Source organism: Macrotis lagotis, chromosome 2 (genome assembly GCF_037893015.1).
Source record: "Macrotis lagotis isolate mMagLag1 chromosome 2, bilby.v1.9.chrom.fasta, whole genome shotgun sequence".
NCBI lineage: Eukaryota > Metazoa > Chordata > Mammalia > Peramelemorphia > Peramelidae > Macrotis > Macrotis lagotis.
The window spans coordinates 72,561,544-72,582,104 of NC_133659.1; the positions used below are offsets into that span (position 1 = coordinate 72,561,544).

General features: G+C 34.3%; 1 protein-coding gene across 10 annotated transcripts in view; it reads left to right on the plus strand.

Annotated features, from left to right (window-relative positions):
- Positions 1-20,561, plus strand: part of RASAL2 (RAS protein activator like 2) — a 317,365-nt gene that overhangs the window by 157,066 nt on the left and 139,738 nt on the right. For all 10 annotated transcript variants that reach the window (XM_074222116.1, XM_074222118.1, XM_074222119.1 and 7 more), the window contains exon 3: positions 14,856-14,982. In XM_074222116.1, coding sequence (XP_074078217.1) covers positions 14,856-14,982 — 127 coding nt within the window. The remainder of the gene's footprint in view (positions 1-14,855; positions 14,983-20,561) is intronic.

A 20,561-nucleotide genomic window follows, 5' to 3' on the forward strand; every position in this document is an offset into this window, starting at 1 on the left:
CGAATTTCTTTTCCTTGGCTTCTACAGATGCAGGTCAATTTGGATAAATTTGATTCATTTTCTATTAATATAAATTCTGCTTCTGTTTGCTAAGTAGGAAACTCCTGCTGAAAACAATTTTACCCTCATCCTATTACATGCATAGAAAACAATACTTGATATTTGAAATATCCATCTTTCTTTGAAGAACAGAGTTTACACCAGATGACCATATAATCACAGGAAATTGTTTTCCTCCTTTTTTCCTCTTACACAGCTAATTCTGAATTAACTATATGTAGCTACTATTTGGAGTAACACATTTAACTTTTTTACACGGCCTCCTGGAGACCTTATCCTCTCTATAAAAGCCCATCATGTAGGATGATAACACTCTAGCTGTTCTTGTAGGGGACCCCAGCCACTGGATTGGATTGACTCTCATCAATACATGTACTTTTCTTCTCTTGCATGGTCTGAAGGTCATCTCACCCAACCATGAGCAGCTTTTTGTTACTAAGTGATAGATATGTCTGAGTTCTCCAGAGCTCTTGTCATATTCTTGCCTCTCTGATGTTTGTGATTTGTTTGTATTTGGTTCCTCTCTTCCCTTATCTCCCTACTCATATTGCCCAGGAATCTCAGGTTGGACTTTATACCTTTCCTTGTATGAGTATGACATAGATATATTGGTTTCACCTTACACTGGTTGTCTGCCTTCTTTGTGGTAATATCTCAGTCCAAAAAAAAAAATAACTGTTCTGCACCATGATATTTCAAATCACCTGTTGGAACTCTGGAAATTCCCATCTCTGCTATCATTCTCTTGACCTACTTTCCTCCTACCCATTTATTGAAGGTGTCCTTAGTCCTCCTCATGGCCTCTGATATTTGGGCCCACTCTAGTCTACCAGCCTATGTTTTGACTTCACTTGCTTATCTTTTAAAAATAGAATTTTGGAAGAACGGATTTTAAAAGACTGTGAAGAAGTATACGTGTGGTAATCCCATGGACTCAAAATTTCCTAGAGAAGTTATCACAAGACTAATGAAATGTTTTCAAGAATGAAATTTGAAAGATGCCAAGGGAAAAATAATTCTGCATATGCATGTGATTACAGAAATGATTGTAGAGGCATAAGGAACTCATTATCTAATCCTGATTTTAAAAAGATAGGAAGAACAAAGTAAAGATTGGTAAGAAAGTGAATGGCATGGTGATATGGTAAATGACATGGTAATATGGTGAATGACAGCACAAATGTAATTATTTTGTTTTTAGCTATTTGGGGTAAAAATGGAGAATCACAGAAGGAACAGGGCAACTAGGATGATGATATTGGGTGATGGACAGAAGGGAGAGCTACCCAAGTTTTATTTTGCCTTTTCTGCTTTTTGTGAAGAAATATTCTGTGGAGACTAATATTTTAATATTAAAAGAACAGAACAAAATCAGATCCCTAATTGAGAATTGATGCCCAGAGGTAGTAATGAAATTGTAGGAGAGCACTGAACTGACTTTGATAAACCATAAACCACACTAGAAATACCACAATCAGAATAAAAAAAAACCCTTTCTTACATGTGCTTACTAAGAGTAGTGTTAGGCTGGGCTTTAAAGGGAGTCATCCAGGCAGAGAATACAGACTGAGTGGAACAACAAGACAATTAGAAGAGACTTAAATGCCAAATAGAAAAGTTTTTTATTATTCTTAAAAACCGATAGTAGAATTTTTGGAATGGAGAAGTAACATACCTCTGCTTTGGGAATATGACTTTGCCTGGGTGGAGGATGAATTGGAGAAGAAAAAGATGAGGTGGGGAAACAAATCAAAGAGGATATTTTAGTATTTAAAAGTGAGAGATGATTAAGGCCTGAACTGTAGGATAGTAGACATCCACCTGTTACAGAGGCAGAATCAATAAGAAAACTGATTGAATATATATGGTGAAGGAAAGTGAGAAATTGATGATTACTTTATGATTTTTAACATAAAATTTGACAAAAAAATAAGGAATTTTAGAAGAGTTAAGAGTTTGGGAGGAAACTTTATTTTCAGCATGTGTATTTCAGCTTTCTATGTCCAACAGGGAATTGGTGATAATGTGATTTTAGCTTAGCAGAGAAAGTAGGTTTTGTGTGTGTGTATGTCTATATCTGTAGCTACACATTTGGGTTATTTGTATAGAGATGATAACTGAACTTATAAGTTTACAGTAAATATATGTATTAATAGCCTACAAAGGATACTGAAAACAATTAGTTATTCTTTTCAAGAGATAAATATCATGAAAACATATAAAATAGAGAGGGAAGAGAGAGGCAGAAAAAAGTGCTGAAGGTAGAAAAGAAATCAAAGAGGAATATTGAGAAAAGGCCATGGAATTGACAATTAAGATGTAATTGGTGACTTTGGAGAGAACTGTTTTAGGTGAGGATGAAGTCAGATTGTACAGGGATGAGAACTGAGGGAGCATAAAAGAAGTGGAGGCAATGGCTATATACACCTTAAGCTCAACAGTCCTCAAACTGGACTCATCTCTTTCTTTAGGCCTCCTCTCTTCTAGTCTTCCTATTACTGTTTTAGGCCACTATCATCTCAGGCTTCCATCCTTTTATCATTGGCTCCTCACTCTTACCACATGCAGGCATTTTGTTTTCAAGTCTTACTGATTCAACTTTTGTCAGATCTCATCTATTAGTTCTTCTCCTGTCTGACACTTAGCACTTCTTCGGTGTGATCCCTTTTCATGTCACTCCTCAAATCTGGCAATAACAGGCTGGTTTGTCTGCCTGCCACAGTTTTCTCCCTACTCCATCTTGTATGCAGTTCTTAAAAGTGATCTTCTTAAAGCACAGATCAGATCATGTCAATAAACTCCAGTAGCTCCCCATCATTTCCAGGACCAAATACATGATCATCACCTCATACCATTCCAATTTTTCACTTGATTCTTTCATTGGTCATTGGTCAACTTTGACCAGGGGCACTGACCTCTTTGCTTTTCTTTGAAGAACACATGCCATCTACCAACTGTTCCTTTTCAATGGGTGTGCCTCATGCCTGGAATGCTCTTTCTCATCTCTATTTCTTGACCTCCCAGACCTTTTCCCAAATCCTAGATAAAATTTCATTTTCTATAGGAAGAATTCTCCAAATGCTAATATCTTCCCTCTCTAGATTATCTCTATTCCTGTCTATCGTGTTTGTAAATAATTATTTACATGTTATCTTCCCACTGGGCTGTGAATTCCTTGAGAGAAAGGATTTCTTTTTGTCTTCCCTTTATATCCCCAATGCATAGTGTATCACATCATAAGTATTTAAATGTTTGTTCACTCGACTTTTTGTTGGAGTTTGATAATGGGAATTCTAGACAATAACTTGTCTTCTCCCGTATGGTGCTTTCTTTTTCTATCTTCCAAATTTAAACTGTTTGTCTCTTTGACTGGAATATATTCCCTCCTCCCTTATGCCTTTCTTTGGTACTCTGCTCAGCCATCAGCAGCATCCTTCTCTGAGCCCCCACTGCTCATGCCTCTAAAGCTACCTTGTATTATAGGTTTATCTTGTCTTTCTTGACATAATGTCAAACAAGGTCTTTTTAATTTTTGTCTTTGTATCCATAGTATTTATCATAGAACCTCACATATAGTAGAAAACCTTTGATTGTTTTCCTTGGTTGATTGATTTTTTGAGATATTCAAGTGTATTTTTTGGCAAAGGGGAAGGAGGCATAGATGAGAAGAGATGGAAGATTAGAGGGTGGAGGAATTTTGCTCAAGTAGAGGGAAGGGAATAGATTGAATCAATAGTGATCTTGTTGAGAAAGGCCACCTCTTAAACAAAGAGTATAAAAGAAAAGGTGGGAGAATGGCTTGATTCTAAGGTTTTGAGATAATGAATAAGTGGGGAAAGTGATTGAATTTACTTTTCAGTAAAGTATGAGTTTGCCACTTCCTTCTAAGGCAACTTCTAAGGAAACTAAGGCAGATACAGTTAGGTAACTTGCCCAAGACCACATAGTAGGTTTCAGAGGCCAAATGTGATGTGTCATTATGGATCCATGACTGGTGTGCTATCGACTGAGCCACCTTCTTCCTGTGAAAGCCACATGACATTTGATGACATAAATTTGTAATTCACTCAGTCGGCATAGCTGTATGACTATTGTTCAGCAGTGACTGAAAAGGAAAGAGGTTGATGGTGAGAACAGTCTAGAATTGAAGTTTAACTAGGCATGACTAGCAGTAAAGCAAAGGAGCATGACTTTATAAATTCTGAGTCTGTTATCCAGATTTAGAGATTTCTCTGATTCTGAATGATCCAGAAATGTGATTTCTGATCCATGTCATTGTTCAAAAATCATATAGAATGTGTAAGGCGCCACAGAAATGAAAAGAGAATATAGAATGTCATCACGACTTCATCAAGATTTACTTTATCACTCAAGCGAGTCTATATTTTTTGGGGGAGGGGTATTTTGTTTACTCTTAAACAAGAATATTTTATTAATATATAAAAACATTATTTTTACAAAATGAGAATAAATATTAAATAAAAAAATAATTACCTATACAAGACTCACCTAAGTTTCTTTTTTTACAAGGCAAACTAATAGATTAGGGATAGATTATTCATTTAGTTTGCCTAGGTTTTAGCAAAGCAACTGATCATTGGTTGGTTTGGTTTGGGGTAGGGGGCTTATGGAGAAATATAGGCTGATCAACAGTACAGTTATATAGTTTTGGAACTGATTGAATGGACAGATTTGAAGAAGAAAGTCATCATTGATGGTGTATTTCCACCATTGTAAGGAAGTTTTGTCCTTAAGGGTCATATGTTCAGACCCTTTAAGGTTTTCAATAGTGACTTAGATAAGGGCATAGTTATCAAATTTGCAGATGACATAAAACTGGTTGGAATAACTGATATACTAAATGACAGCTTTAAGGTTTTAAAATATCTTGACAGGTTAGAATAGTGGGTTGATTTGAATAAGATGAAATTTAATAAGGATAAATGTCAGGTCAAAAAAGCAACCTGATGAGTATGAGTTAGGGAAGGCTTGGTTGATAATAGTACATAGGAAATATAACTCAGAACTCATCATGAATTAAATATATGAGTCTGCATTGAGAGGAATGGATTCCAAGAGTGAGGAGGCAAGAAAAGTTCTCTGCCATGGTCAAACAACATTTTTGGAATATTTATTGTATTCTTTTGTGGAAAATACATTTTAGAAAAGATATTGATATACTAGAACAATGGGGTCAAAATCAAATAGAAACAGGGCCACTAAGCCTATTATTAACTTTAATAACTATTTTTATTTATTTTGCAACCACAAATTCAAGACACTTCTATCAGTTGGAATTTTACTAAATAGAATTGACTGTCATGCAGGGTCCTGGAGTTTTTCTTGCCAGAAATCTTCAAGTATATACTAGATGAATACTTGCCAGGTATATTGTAGAGTGTAATCATTTTCTTTTCTTTCTAAAATTTTTTTTAAATTATATTTAAGGCAAAGGAGTTAAGTGACTTGCCCAAGGTTGCACAGGTAGGTAATTATTGTCTGAGGTTGGATTTGAACTCAGGTCTTCCTGACTCCAGGGCTGGTACTCTATCCACTGTGCCACCTAGCTGCTCCCATTTTCTTTTTTAAAATTAAATTGTGAAAGAAAAACATTATCCCTCTTATGAAAAATAAAATTTTACATTGTCAAGTAAAAAATATGTCTCATTTTGCTATTATCCCCATTTTGAACTTGAGGGACCTAAGACAGATCAGCACAAAACTGTTGTAATATTCTGCAAATCTTTAGCTCCATTCATTTATTCAAGTCATATTTTCCCATACATTTTTGTCTTTACCTTTGCATTGAAAGTCACTAAGGTATTAAAAAATATGTTGAGGTATTTGGAGGATTTTTATTGAGTTTTTTAATAGAACATTTCTTCCTTTTCATATAATACTGGTGACAAAAAGTAACATTTCATAGTAACCTTTTGGTTCCCAATAAGGCACTACAAAATGATCAGGTGTCTTAAGAAATAAGATTTCTTTTCTTTAAAGAATGTGAGTTGTCAATTTTATTACAATATCCTTTAATCTTCCATTTGACTTATAGCATGAATATTTTTATATGAACCAGTTCCTATAATAGTATTTTGACTTGATCATTGGTCAAGAATCTCACATTTAGAATTTGAATAATAAAGTAAATGTTTATTATTCCAAAAAAAAGATGTGAATCTTAGCACCTTCTCTACCATTTTCTGTCATTTTTTTTGTCATTCTCTACTGAAGTGGTAGGAAACCTCACAGGATTGAAAGCCATTTTGTATTTATTTAATAGATTTTTATGCCCAAAGAAATTTATCATCTATTGATTAGATAACTGGTGATGAATTTCTGTATATAGAAAGACTAAATCTGAGAAAGGACAGAAACAGATTGTTTTCAGGAGACCTGATTCAATGATTTCTAGCATGTTTTGCCAGAACCTGAGCCTTCAGGACCCCAGCTTCCTAAGGTGTTGAAATTCACTGGATATAAGACTATCTTAAATGAAAAATCATTGTTACTGTATTTGCCAAAGTAAACAAGATTTTTTCTTAAATATTTCTCATAGTAGTTAGTACTAAATCTCTTGATGAAAACCATTCCAAATTAAAATTGTGTAATTATCTTTTTTACTTTCTCAAAAAATAACTAAAACCATTAAAGCACAAAAAAACAAACTAGCAGTATCTACAGTAACAGCAAAAGCCAATACAACCCAGTTATTTTCTAAAAATTTTTTGAATGTTATTTTAATTACATGCAAAAATAACTTTCAGCGTTCATCTTTTTTATAAGCTTTATATTCCACATTTTTCCTACGTCTCTCCCTTCTTTCTCTCCTCCCAATGACAATGAGTAATCTGATATAGGTCATATATAATCATATTCCATATTAGTCATGTTGTGAAAGAAGAAATAAAAGGAAAAAAGCTATGAGAAAAAGGAAAAAAACAAATTTGAAAAAGTGAAAATAGTATGCTTTGATCTACATTCAGACTTCATACTTTTCTATGGATGTGGATGGCATTTTCCATCACAAGTCATTTAGAATTGTTCTTGATCGGGGTGGCTAGGTGGCACAGTGGATAGAGCACCAGCCCTGGAGTCAGGAGTACCTGAGTTCAAAATCCAACCTCAGACATTTAATAATTACCTAGCTCTGTGGCCTTGGACAAGTCACTTAGCCCCATTGCCTTGCAAAAACTAAGGAAAAAAAAAAGAATTGTTCTTGATCACTGAACTGCTTAGAGGAGCTGAGTTTCATCAGAGTTGGTCATCATAGAATGTTGCTCTTAATGTGTACAGTGATCTCTTGTTTGAGTACTTCTTTCTAGACTTTTCTGAACAATATTACTCCAAATACATCCATATACCATAAGTTGTTCAGCCATTCCCCAATTGATGGGCCTCCCTGGTTTTCCAAATCTTTGTAACTACAAAAAGAGCTTCTGTAATATCAGTTATAACCACAATCAGACAATATTTCTTAACTCTTTTCAGTTATATGTTTTAGTTATATATTATAATAAAAATATTTTGAAAATATACCAAATTTTTGTTTTGTTCTCAGATTAGGATAAATGTGCTTCAGTAAATGTCAAATCTGGTCATTTGTGGACTATTCCTTTAATCTACTGCTGATTGCTTTTATATTTCATGACCCCATTTGGGGGTTACTTGGCAAAGATAGAGTGGTTTGCCATTTCCTTCTTCAGCTCATTTTATCGATGAGGAAAATGAGTCAAATAGGGTTAAGTCCCTTGCCCAGGGTCAATCAGCAAGTAAGTATTGGAGGCCATATACTTTTCCTTATTTCATGGGAGTCATTGTATCCACTGTGCCACCTAGCTGCTTCAATCAACTGACTTAACTGAGGTCAAAATGGCATATCTTGCTAGTTAGTTGAAAACACATACTTGTACCTAAACTATTTGTGTGTCTTAAAAGGTCCATTGTTATCCTCTCTTTCTCTTTATCTACCTCTATTTCTGTCCGTACATGTTTCTTTATACCATTTCTGATTAAGTTGCCATAGTTAATATTCTGAAATTTATCCAAATTTATGATGTGTTTTCCCACTGCCCTTCAGATCAACTGAAATTTTTATTTTTTTGATGTTTTTGTATGGTTTTCAAAGAATCATAGCAGCAATATAGTTGATACTAAAAATAGGATTTTTATGGTAGCAAGAAGTTTGAATCATTTCTGTTTCTCATCAGTCTCCCAAGTTTGATCCTACTGTATCTCTTCTTCCTATTCTAGGTTGAGTTCATTGTCTTTATGCAGTGCTTCTATTACGTAAATGTCCTGAAGGAAGAACTTGGTGGTCTGCATGCCTGACTACTTGAGCAGGGCTAGACTAATCTTTTCATTTGTTGAGTGATTGTGTTCCAAGTCTTGATACAACCAAGTAGTTGATCATTCAAAAACAAGAGCTCCTCTCCACTGTCAATTGCTATTAAATATAGAGTGTTTCACAAACGTTTAAGGACTATATAAATTTCCATCATTGTGTGTATAGTTTTTATTAATTAATAAAAAATAAACCTTTTCCAGCAGATCTAGAAAAATGTATTAAGGGCTTGCTATGTGTTGGGAATTGGAAATACTACATTTTTCTGAAAAATAGGCCTTGCCCTTAGTGATTTTACATTCTTATGTGATGCCTGAAGAAATATTTGAAGGATGATAAGCAGTTTAAAAGGTAGTAACCATAAGAAGAGAATGCACATGCAATGGGACATCTCATGGTAATGTTGAATACAAGAAATAGTTACATAGAACATTGAAAAAAAGTGCAATAAAACTTGAAAGGTCTATTGGGCCAGGTTATAAAGGACCTTCAGTACCATTCTGAGGAGTTTATATTTTGTCATAGAGGCAATTGGGAATCACTGAAAGTTTTTGAAAAAGAAGTTAGTTCATCATATATTGCTTTGGAAAGATTACTTCATCAGCAGTGTTCATGAAAGACAACTTATTTGAGAAGATCTTTTTTAAGGATGTCCTTTGCTCAATGTAATCAAGAGACATAGAGTTTGTTTATTTTCTGCTTATTGGCAAGATCTACCATGTTGACCTCTTTTGAGTGAATAGATTGAGACAGCTAGGTGACACATTCAATAGTGTCTGACCAGGATTCAGAAGACTCACCTTTCTGTGTTCCAATATGGCCTTAGACAAATCATTTAGCCCTTTTTGCTTCATTTTCATCTTATTGGTTGAGAAGGAAATAGCAAACCCTTCTAAGTATTTTTGTCAAGAAAACCCCAAATACAATGTAAAGAATGTCAAGACTACCTTCTATGGAGGGTGGGGGGAGGGAATCAAGATCGGGGGGAATTGTAAAATTCAAAAAACAATTAAAAAAAGAAAACCCCAAATAGGGTCACTGAGGAGTTGGACACAACTGAAACAATAGACCAACTATAACAACAACAAAAAAATCATTTGATTGCTCTGAACCTCAGTTTCCTCATTCACACACTGAAGAATTTGGCATAGATAATTTCTAATGTCCCTTCCAGATTTCATCTATGAACTATGATCTTATATTCTCCACATAATTTTTCAGTACTTTGGTAGTAAAGAGGTCTATAACCAAGTCAATATACTTAAAACTGAACCAATGAGGGCATTGACTGGTTGTGTGATCAACCATCTCCAAAACGTAAATTATGTGTGCAATATAAAATAGTATCATCTGTCCCCATAAGACTAGGGTACCAAGAAGGTAAAAATTCCTTGAATTAATTCCCATACACCCCCATGTTCTCAGCAATGAGGCTGTACAAACTGGCCAATAGACTTGCAACAGATCTCAGTTGCATTCTCCAACTTTCTGCTCCACTCCTGGTGCTGTGGAAATTCAAACTCTAAAGAGGAGACATTTGCTCAGGCTTCAGTTGCCATGTGGCTTCAACAGAACTGAGCCAGAGTAGAAGAATGGAGGGAGTGATGCAAGGTGTGTGCAGCTTTGTACTGGAGATCAATAGTACACTGTGACACCCACCCTCCTCTCTCCCTCCTCTCTCCCTCCCTGTGTCTAAACTCCAAAAAAGCAGGCTTTTTCTCAAGCTATGAAAGCAGGATTACAATAATGCTCTTTACTTCTGGATCAGAGAGCTGAGGAAAAGAGAGAACAAGGTCAGACCAGGGATAGAGATATGCTATTTGACACTCCACTAAGCCCGAGAGGATGAGACTAACTTCCAACTGGGGTCAGTTCTTTGGAAAGAGACCTGGACTGATGAATTATAAGTTGTCCAGCATAGGATAAATCTGATACTTCAGATCCAGGCACCAAAGAAATCACCACTGGAGTTGGAAAAATCAGAATGTGACCCTGTAAAGGAAAATAAGGGAAAAGAAAAGATATTGAAACCACCAAAGATCTCAGGAGGAATCTAGGGTAAGCTCATAAACCAACAGAGAGGAAATTAATAGTAGTAGTAAGTATTGCCTCCACATCTAGAATATGAATTCAGGAATCTATGAATAAATATCATGAAACAAAAGAAAATGATTTAATAATCAATGAGGCAGAGAATCTTGTGGATTTTGAAAAACACATAGGACTACTAGAATGCATGTTATTCTGTGATGATTTAAAACAGATGAGTAAAACTTAGGGCCTGGACAGTTGGAGTAATTAGTAGAACAGAAAAAACTTACATCTACCATATATCCAGAGAGAGAGAGAGAGAGAGAGAGAGAGAGATGACAAACTGAAAATGCAGATACCTAGAAGTGAGAGAACTTGAAAGAAGGGAAGCAATAAAATATAGTCTCCTTACAATGACTTTTAAAAATTTTTATTTAATTTTATACCAATTACTTGCAAAACATTCATCCATATTTTTCTAACACCCTCCCTTTTGTCCCTTTCCTCCCTTCTTCCCATGGCAACTAAAAATCTGGTAAAAGCTGCACATGTACCATAGTATCTAACATTTCCATATTAGTCATGTTGTGAAAGAGGAATTAGCACTAAGGGGGGAAAACATGAGAAAGAAAGAAAAAAAACCACAAAAGATTTTAAAAATTGAACATAATATGCTTTGCCCTGAATTCAAACTTCATAGTTTTTTTTTCTTCCTTTGGATGTGAATCTCATTTCCCATAATAGGCTCCTCAGGATTGTCTTTGATCACTGAGCTATTGAGAGGAACTGCTTCTATCATAGTTGATTAATCTCACAGTGTTGCTGTTGATGTTCTGGTTCTTATTTCACTCTGTATCAATTCATGCAGGTCTTTCCAGGCTTTTCTAGCTCATGCTTTCTTATAGAACAAGAGTATCCAGGACATTCCTATGCCATAGCTTGTTCAGCCACTCCCCAATTGATTGGCACCTCCTCAGTTTCCACTTCTTTGCCACTACAAAAGAGCTACTATAAATATTTTTATATATGTGGGTCTTTTCCCATTTTTATGTTCTCCTTGGGAAATAAACCTAGTAGTGGTATTGCTGGATGAAAGGATATGTAGTGTTATTGCCCTTTGAACATAATTCCAAATTGCTCTCTAGCAAAATTGAATCAGTTCATAACTCTACCAACAATGCATTAGTGTCCCAGTTTTCCCACATCCTATCCAACATGGATAATTTCCCCTTTTTGTAATTTTAGCCAATCTGGAAGGTATAAAGTGGTCCCTCAGAGTTTTCATTTGCTTTTCCTCAAATATGATTTGGAGCATTTTTTCATATGACTATAGATAGCATATCCTTTGACCATTTATCAATTAGAGAATGACTTGTATTCTTATAATTTTGACTCAGTTTTCTATATATTTCAGAAATGAATCTTTTATTGGAAATACTATTTGTGAAAATCATTTCCCAACTTTCTGCCTTCCTTCTAATCTTGGCTGCTTTAGTTTTTTGTGTGCTAATATTTTTAAATTTAATGTAGTCAAAATCATCCATTTTGTAATTTATGATTTTTCTTTTTCTCTTGTTTTGTCATAAACAAGAAAGGTGACCTAGCTTTTCCAAATCTCAAAAAATATTATAAAGTGGCAGTCATCAAAATTGTCCTGGTACTGGCTAAGGAAGTAGAGAAGTGGATTAGTGGAATAGATTAGGGACAAAAGAAACAGTAATAAGTGACAATAGTAATATACAGTTTAATAAATCCAAAGACTCTACCCTTCTTGTATAAGAACACACTATTTGATTAAAAAAAAACTGCTGGGAAAACTGGAAAATAACATGTCAAAAACTAGGCCTAGACCTATATCTCACACCCTCTACCAAGATAAGATTGAATTGGGTACAGAATTTAGACATGAAGGGTGATAAACTATTTATTGCTTTCTTAATTGACTTATGTATCTGTTGGAGAAGGGGGAAGTTTATGACAAAACATAATGATTTTTAAGGCAGGATGTACAAGAGAACTTAAAGATTTTAGGTTTCTTAGGAAAACATGTCCAGTCAAAAAACATGAACATCATACTTCAAAAAAATATAGTACAAGAAAACTTCCCAAAATGTCTGTGCACAGAAAACAAAATGCCAGTTGAAAGGATCCATAGTTTAGATAGAGGAAAAAACCCCCAAAAAACTGAAAACCCAAGACATAAAGTGATTTAATTTAACAATTCTATTGTCAATTCAACAAGCAAACGAAAGAAAAACTGTCTAATATAAGGAAAGGAAATTCAAAATAATGCAAAACTTTCAAAGTAAAGGAGTTCAAGATTTTTTTAATACTTTTTAATTATTTAAAGCAATGCAGTTGGGTAACTTGCCCAAGGTTCACACAGCTGGCAATTATTAAATGTCTGAGGTCTCATTTGAACTTTAGGTCCTCCTGACTCTAAGACTGGTGCTCTATATCTGCTGTGCCACCTAGCTGCCCCAGGAATTCAAGATATAACCTAACCACAAATGTAATAAAATGTTACACCTTCTTGACATTCAAAGCCCAAAAAATAGACCTGAAGAGATTCTCAAACTCCAGACCATAGAAATTCCAGAAGGAGAAATATAGCAAAAAAGACAACAAAAAAAATACAATGAAAAAATGGTTGTGAGTAAAGAAGTTTTCAGTGGGAAAAATATTTTCCCTATAAACATGCATTTAGAAAAAGAGATTTAATTAAGTATGCATTTTAAATAATTAGAAAACCAACAAATAAAAAACAGTTAGCACAAAGGAATAGATATTAAAATTATGAGAAACAAAAAACTAAAAAACAAAAATCATTAATAAAATTTAAAATCTGATTCTTTAGAAAGACTAATAAAAGCAATAACTTTAGCTATTCTAAATAAAAGTGAATAGTCAAATTAATAAAATAGTAAATGAGTAAAGTGAAATCACAGTAAAACCAAAAGAAATATAAAGCATGTTACCAGAGAAATGGAATTAACAGAGTGCACCATCAGTCCTGAAAATCAAAAATGTTCCGCAGACATCAGAGCCTCACACTGTAACTGATTACTTCTGCGTAACAGGAACCTCCTTTTCTTATTGCATGAACAAGATAATTGATTAGAGCAAATGTTGAATGAATGTGCGCATAACTAAGGGGCTTAGTTTTTGTTTTGTCTGTTTGTCATATGCTCTTCATTGGGAAAAAAATAAAGCATCCTCATTTTTTGAAAAAAAAAGAAATATAAAGCAGGGTATCTATTATACTCAATTTTATAGTAATGAAACTGAGAACTGAGGAGTGGCAAATAGAGATTTTTAAACAAACCAATCTCAGAAGAGGAAACAGAACCACTTATAAAGAACTATCCTCACCAACTCTTAATCTTGCCCACCCCCCAAAAACACCCTCTTCATTTTAATAGATTCCTAGAAGATTTCTGTTAAATTTAGAAAGAGAACACCTTACTAGAATCCTTTTAGGAGTCCTAATGCCTAAACCAAAGAAGGATAAAACAAAGAAGAAAAATTATAGACATATATCATTAATGAATATTGTTCTAAAGTATTTAAATAAAATCTTAAACAGACTACAATGGTTTATTCAAGAAATAATTCATTATGAGCATTAGATTTATACTAGGAACAAGAATGATTCAATATTAGGAAAACAATCAGCATAAATATTCATATTTTAAAAAGGATAAAACCACAGGAATATATCAATAGATGCAACATTCATTTATGCTTAAAGCTCTTTAAATTATAAATACAGCAGAATTTTAAAAATATAATTATATCACAAACATTAAAGATACAAAGAAACTGTCGCAATAAATATGGGAGTGAAGCAAGGGTTCTTACTTTCCTCATTAAAATGTGATATAATTTCAGAAATGTTATATTTTCTGCAAAACTCTTATTCCTGAATATTTGTATATCATATGGCAGAAGATCACTTCTGTATAAGAAAACTAACATACTTAATTTTCTTTATGTGTAATACTGATCCTTCCTACATTAGCTTTTTTCTCTTATTTTGTTTTTTTTCCAATTATATGCAAAGATAGATTTCAACATTCCACTTTTGTAAAGCTTTTGAGTTTCACATTTTTCTACCACCCCCTCTTCCCTCTTCCCTCCCTGCTCCCCGAGGCAGTGAGCAGGCTGATATAGGGTCGGTACATACAATCATGTTTAACATATTCCCATATTAGTTATGTTGTGAAAGAAGAATTAGAACTAAAAGGGAAAAAATCCCAACTTCATAAACTTCTGAAAAACAAGCTCACAGAATGGTTTTATGATTGACCCATTCTTCATTTTTGACTACTAATACTCCATTTCCTTATTGAATTTTGTTCAGTTATGATGTAACTAAACCTGATTGGCCATTGAGTGTACTTTCTGTTGTTTAACCTAGATTCCAGTGGAGGGAGGTCAGGAGCAGCAGACTGACTCCACCAAAGGGAGATGCCTCCGGAGAACTGTCAGTGTGCCCTCTGAGGGTCAGTTTCCTGAATACCCACCAGATGGCGCAACCAAACTAGGTAAGCTGATAAACAGGAAAACTGAATTTTGACGGTGATTTTTATGGTCGCTATTGTGTTTTGTCTCATAAAAGGTATTTCTTATAGTGCCTTCTAAATCCTTGAGAATATTGTTGGTGTTTATTGTTCTTTTAAAACTTTGATACAATTATCCTCTAAATCCATCAGGATCAAGTTATCTTAAAGGTAGTTCTATTTCTTTTTCTAAAAATTTATAGGTGAATAAGAATTTCTAGTGTCTAGCATACTAGTTGGAGTTTTTCATAGTTTCATTTTGTCAATTCAAGTAATTCTATCTTTTGTATACCCACTTTTGTTGGAATATAACTCTTCATAGCAGCAGGTTCTTTTTATTTCTTTGGATTTTGTTATTATTTCACTTTATATGCAATTTTATAGATTTTATTGTCTAACTTTAAAAAATTATGATTGACTAAAGTCAAATTTCAAAGAAATAAACTTTAGTTTTATTAATTTAGTATTTAAATTTTGTTTATTTCTTTACTGTCCAAGATTTTTCTCTCCAGCTTATTTTGAGATTATTTGTTTGACTTTTAAGCTTTTAAAAATGCATATTTAGTGAGTTTTGCCACATTTGGTGTGTTATTTAACTTTTTTCATCTTTTGCAAAATTATTGTGTCAATGATCTGTTCTTTCACTTCTCATTTAGGATTTCATTGTCTTCAATTAGATTGTATATTTTGTACTCTCTGAATTGATTACTATTTTATCAGTTTATGATCTTTAAAACATCCATGTAGTATTTCTTTCATGTTATATTCATTTGTACATTGACATGTGATCATTATTTGTAAAACTCCTATATGGTGCTAAGAAAGATAATTGCTCTATAATGAACCTTTGATAAATTACTGTAAATCTTTTAATTCTAATTGAGATATTTTTAAATTATTTTTCCATCTCTTATATTCACTTTCAACTTCATTCATTTGTTAATTTTTTCTTTTTTATCCATGTCTTTTTTCTACAAATTCTACTTACCTTGTTTTCTTCAATAATTCCCTTTCTTTTTTTAATTAATATTTTGTTTTCCAATTATATACAATAGTAGTTTCTACCCATCATTTTCTGTAAGGTTTTGAATTTTAAAATCTTTCCTCTATCCTCCCTTCCCCATCCCCCCACAGAAGGCAGTCTGGTAATCTTTACATTGTTTCCATGCTATACATCGATTGAAATTAAATGTGTTGGGAGAGAAATCACATCCATGAAGAGAAAATAAAATATTAGAGAAAGCAAAATTATGTATTTTTAATAAAAAAAATTGAAGGTAATATAAACTTTGGTCTTTGTTCAAACTCCACAGTTCTTTCTCTGGGTATAGTTGGTATTCTCTGTCACAGGGGCTCTAAAATCATCCCTGATAATTACATTGATGGAATGAGCAAGTCCAATAAGATTAATCATCAGCCCCAAGTTGCCATTAGGGTGTACAATGTTCTTGCTTTGCTCATCTTGCTCAGAATCAGTTCATGCAAGTCTTTCCAGGCTTCTCTGAATTCCCATCCCTCTTGGTTTCTAATAGAACAGTAGTGTTCCATAATGTACATATACCACAGTTTTTTCAGTCATTCCCCAATTGATGGATATTCCCTTGTTTTCTTGTTTTCTAATTCTTTGCCACCACAAACAGGGCTGCTTTTTCCTGATCTCTTTAGAGTAAAGACCAGAAGTGTTATTCCTGGATCAGATGGTATGCACATTTTTATTGCCTTTTGAGCATAATTCCAAGTAGCTCTCCAAAAAGGTTGGATGAGTTTACAGCTCCACCAACAATGTATTGGTGTCCCAGATTTCCCACATCCCTTCCAACATTGAACATTGTCCTTTCTGGTCATATTGGCCAATCTAAGAAGTGGTACCTCAGAGATGCTTTAATTTGTATTTCTCTAATCCGTAATGATTTAAAGCAATTTTTCATATGACTGTGGATAGCTTTGATTTACTCATCTGTAAATTGCCTTTGCATATCCTTTGACCATTTTTCAATTGGGGAATGGCTTGTTTTTTTTTTTTATAAATTTGACTCAGTTCTCTATATATTTTAGAAATGAGTCTTTTGTCAGAAATTGTAAAAATTGTTTCCCAGTTTGCTACATTTCTTTTGTTTTGTTTTGTTTTTTTGTAGGTTTTTGCAAGGCAAATGGGGTTAAGTGGCTTGCCCAAGGCCAGGCAGCTAGGTAATTATTAAGTGTCTGAGACTGGATTTGAACCCAGGTACTCCTGACTCCAAGGCCAGTGCTTTATCCACTACGCCACCTAGCCACCCTGCTACATTTCTTTTGACCTGGGTTACAGTGGTTTTGTTTGTGCAAAAGCTTTTTAATTAACGTAATCAAAATTATCGAATTTGTTTTTAATGATGTTCTCCATCTCTTTCTTGGTCATAAACTGCTTCCCTTTACATAGATCTGATAAGTAAACTATTCCTTGATTTCCTGGTTTGCTTATAATTTTGCATCTTAGTATTGGGTGTGAGATGTTGGTCTAATCCAAGGTTTTGCCTTTCTTTATGTATATAATTCCCTTTCTTAATATATATATATATATATATATATTCTTACTTTTATTCTTTGATTCTCGTTTTGAATACTTTTTATTTTATTTTTGGGCTTTCTGTTCCTCATGGAATTCAGCTTCTGAAGTATCAAATTTTGAGTATCCCCTTCTAGCCGTTTTCTGTTATTACCTTTTGTTGTACTTTCCTCTCAGAAGTAGCCCTTTATGAGGCATGTAATGAATGTGTCTAAAAATATCACCTAATGGCACTAGAAACAGAAATTTCCCTGGGTTCCAAATCCTGTGGTCCAGATCCATTCCTGCCTTTCCTATGATTCTGTCCTAATTTACCATGTAATCAGTTCCCCTCTTACCTTTCTGGTGTCCAGAGGCCCAAAGGAGCTCACCTTTGACTTTTCCTGGGCATGGATGTTGTCCAAAGAGGCAGCATTGTCTAAGAGGGAATAAAAGACCTGGGTACCCACTCCTTTAATATAAGGTCTCCAGAGAGAATGTTCTTTTTTTTAAAGATTTTATAAGAATGTTCTTTAAAGAGACCCTCTCCCCATTGACTGGCAGATCTCTATCTTTTATGGTACTTTCTTTTGCTGAGACTGAAAGAGTTATCTATCCTTTATTGTTTATCTATGGTTTTGTAGTAAGAAGGGGAGAGGGTTGGCTAGGTGGCACAGTAGATAGAGCACTGGCCCTGGAGTCAGGAGTACCTGAGTTCAAATCTGGCCTCAAATACTTAATAATTGCCTAGCTGTGTGGCCTTGGGCAAGTCACTTAACCCCACTGCCTTGCAAAAAAAAAAAGGAGGGGAGGGAGAGGGTATTCTGACAGTCTCTCTGGGCAAAAAGGGTTCTTCTGAGCATAAGCTTTTGTGTTAATTAAATGCCCTTTTGGAATATAGAAGCTAGTAGGGAAGGCTGTTATTATAAGGTAGAGGGCATTATGGATTAACATTTTCAACTGTTGATTCATAAGCAATTCCCTTGTTAAGACTCAATACTTTATCTTGTGAATTCAACTGAAATTGCTTTGCTGCCTGTGACTAAAATACCTCCTTGGGGATTTCGGAAAATTAGTAGTGATCTGAAGAAAATATCTAATCCTCAATTTTGTTAGTCAGGTGACTCAGGAACAGTCCTAGTATGAATATTTTATATTCATGAAGCAGCTTCATTTATTGGTTGGGACCTTCACTCTTCCCTTTGGGACTGGATTGTTATCACATATATCATTAAAAATGGAAGACTAAACTGTTTTGAAGAAGCAGCACTCAAATTACCAAGAACAAAGAAATCTATTCTTATTAATTTGGAATTTGGGTTTCCTTAGTCCTTTCACACATCGTGTACCTCAATCTCCCACCTTCTGATGGCTTTTCACTTATACTGTACATATCCTGAATGAATGAATGATAATAGTTATTTGTATATTGTCCCTATAATTCGAACATAAGATCCTTTAGAGAAATGTCCATATTTTTGCCTTTCTTCTGATTCTGGCACACTGTTGCAGTTGTTCATGCACTTTGTGACCCTGTGGTCATGAAGCATGTCAGTCTCATCCATGGGCTTTCGTTGGCAAAGATATTGGAGTGATGTGTCATTTCCCCTTCAGTGGATTAAGGCACAAAAGGGGTGAAGTGACTTGCCCAGGGTTGTACAGCTAGTAATCTAAGGTTGGATTTGAACTCAGGTCTTCCTGATTGCAGATCCAGCTCTCTCTCCAATAAGTACTGCCTCATCTTTCTCATCTGCCTCCTAAGAAGCATTAAATATAAGGCTTGATTGATAGAGTGGAAAATGATAGACGCAAAGCTTTGAGTATAAAACTTTAAAGTATTTTAGAAATGCTAATAATGAAAATGTTAATACTGCCCTTTTTGGTTTTAAATTTTTTGGAACTTTGAGTAATCAGTAATGTATTTTTTAAAGTTCTTTATAATTTCAGCTATCTATATATCTGACAGGTCATAAAGACAACATATAATAATGACAAGGAAAATCCATAGAAATAATGTTGAATTATATAAACCAGGACACACCCAGTTTTAAAGAACTGTCTCAACCAGTACTTCCTGTCTTTTATTTTGTGGGAGAGAATTTCTTTTACACCTAACTTCATCTAGTTATTTTGTTACATCACCTAGACAAACCAATGATCTTTATTTACATTGCACTTTAAAACAATCAACAGATATCAGTCAGGTGACTTCACTATCACATCAGAAGAAGCACTATCCTAACCTTTCAAATGTTCTTGCAATAACTATTATTTTTTTTTTCTTTTTCATGGGTTTTCACACCAGGCTTACTCAGTAAAGATGGGACCAATAATCCAAATCAAGGGATCATACTTGAACACAGAGGAGCCACTCTGTCATCTAAATTGAGAGCATTTTTCCAACATGGTCATAGTAAAAGGCATGATGTCATTCTATTATCTCAGCTCTAACAAACGTTTTAACTCTTGATCATAGAAGTGCCCAGGGTAGTGTATCTCATTCCTCTCCAGGCTATGTTCTGAACTTTCTCTGCCATCCTTGCCTACCTCCCGTGGTTTATCCTTTTATGCTTTTTGAGTTTCTTTTTATGTATTATTTCCCCCAATTAGAATGTAAGCTCAAGTCTTTCTTTGTTCTTATACTAGTAATCCTGATCCTTTTGCATGTTGCCTGGCTCATAATAGGTGCTTAATAAAAAGTTGACTGGTTGACTGTATAATGGGAATGAGCTAACTCCAATGTGTGATCAAAAGTTAAAAATAACTGACATTATTTGATACTTACGGTTTTCAGAGTCCTTTATAGATAACTCATTTAATCCCCACAATCACTCTGAGCTCAGTTCTATTATTTACACCCCTATTTTTCAGTGGAGGAAACTACAGCAAAGAGAAATTAGGTTGTGCCCAAGATTTTACATTGGGTTCATATCTGAGAGTATACAGACTCCAATTTTCCTGATTTTGAAAAACAGAACTAAAGGATGTTATTAAGGAATTGTTTGAAAATAAAAGATGATGGGACAGCTTGGTGGCACAGTGG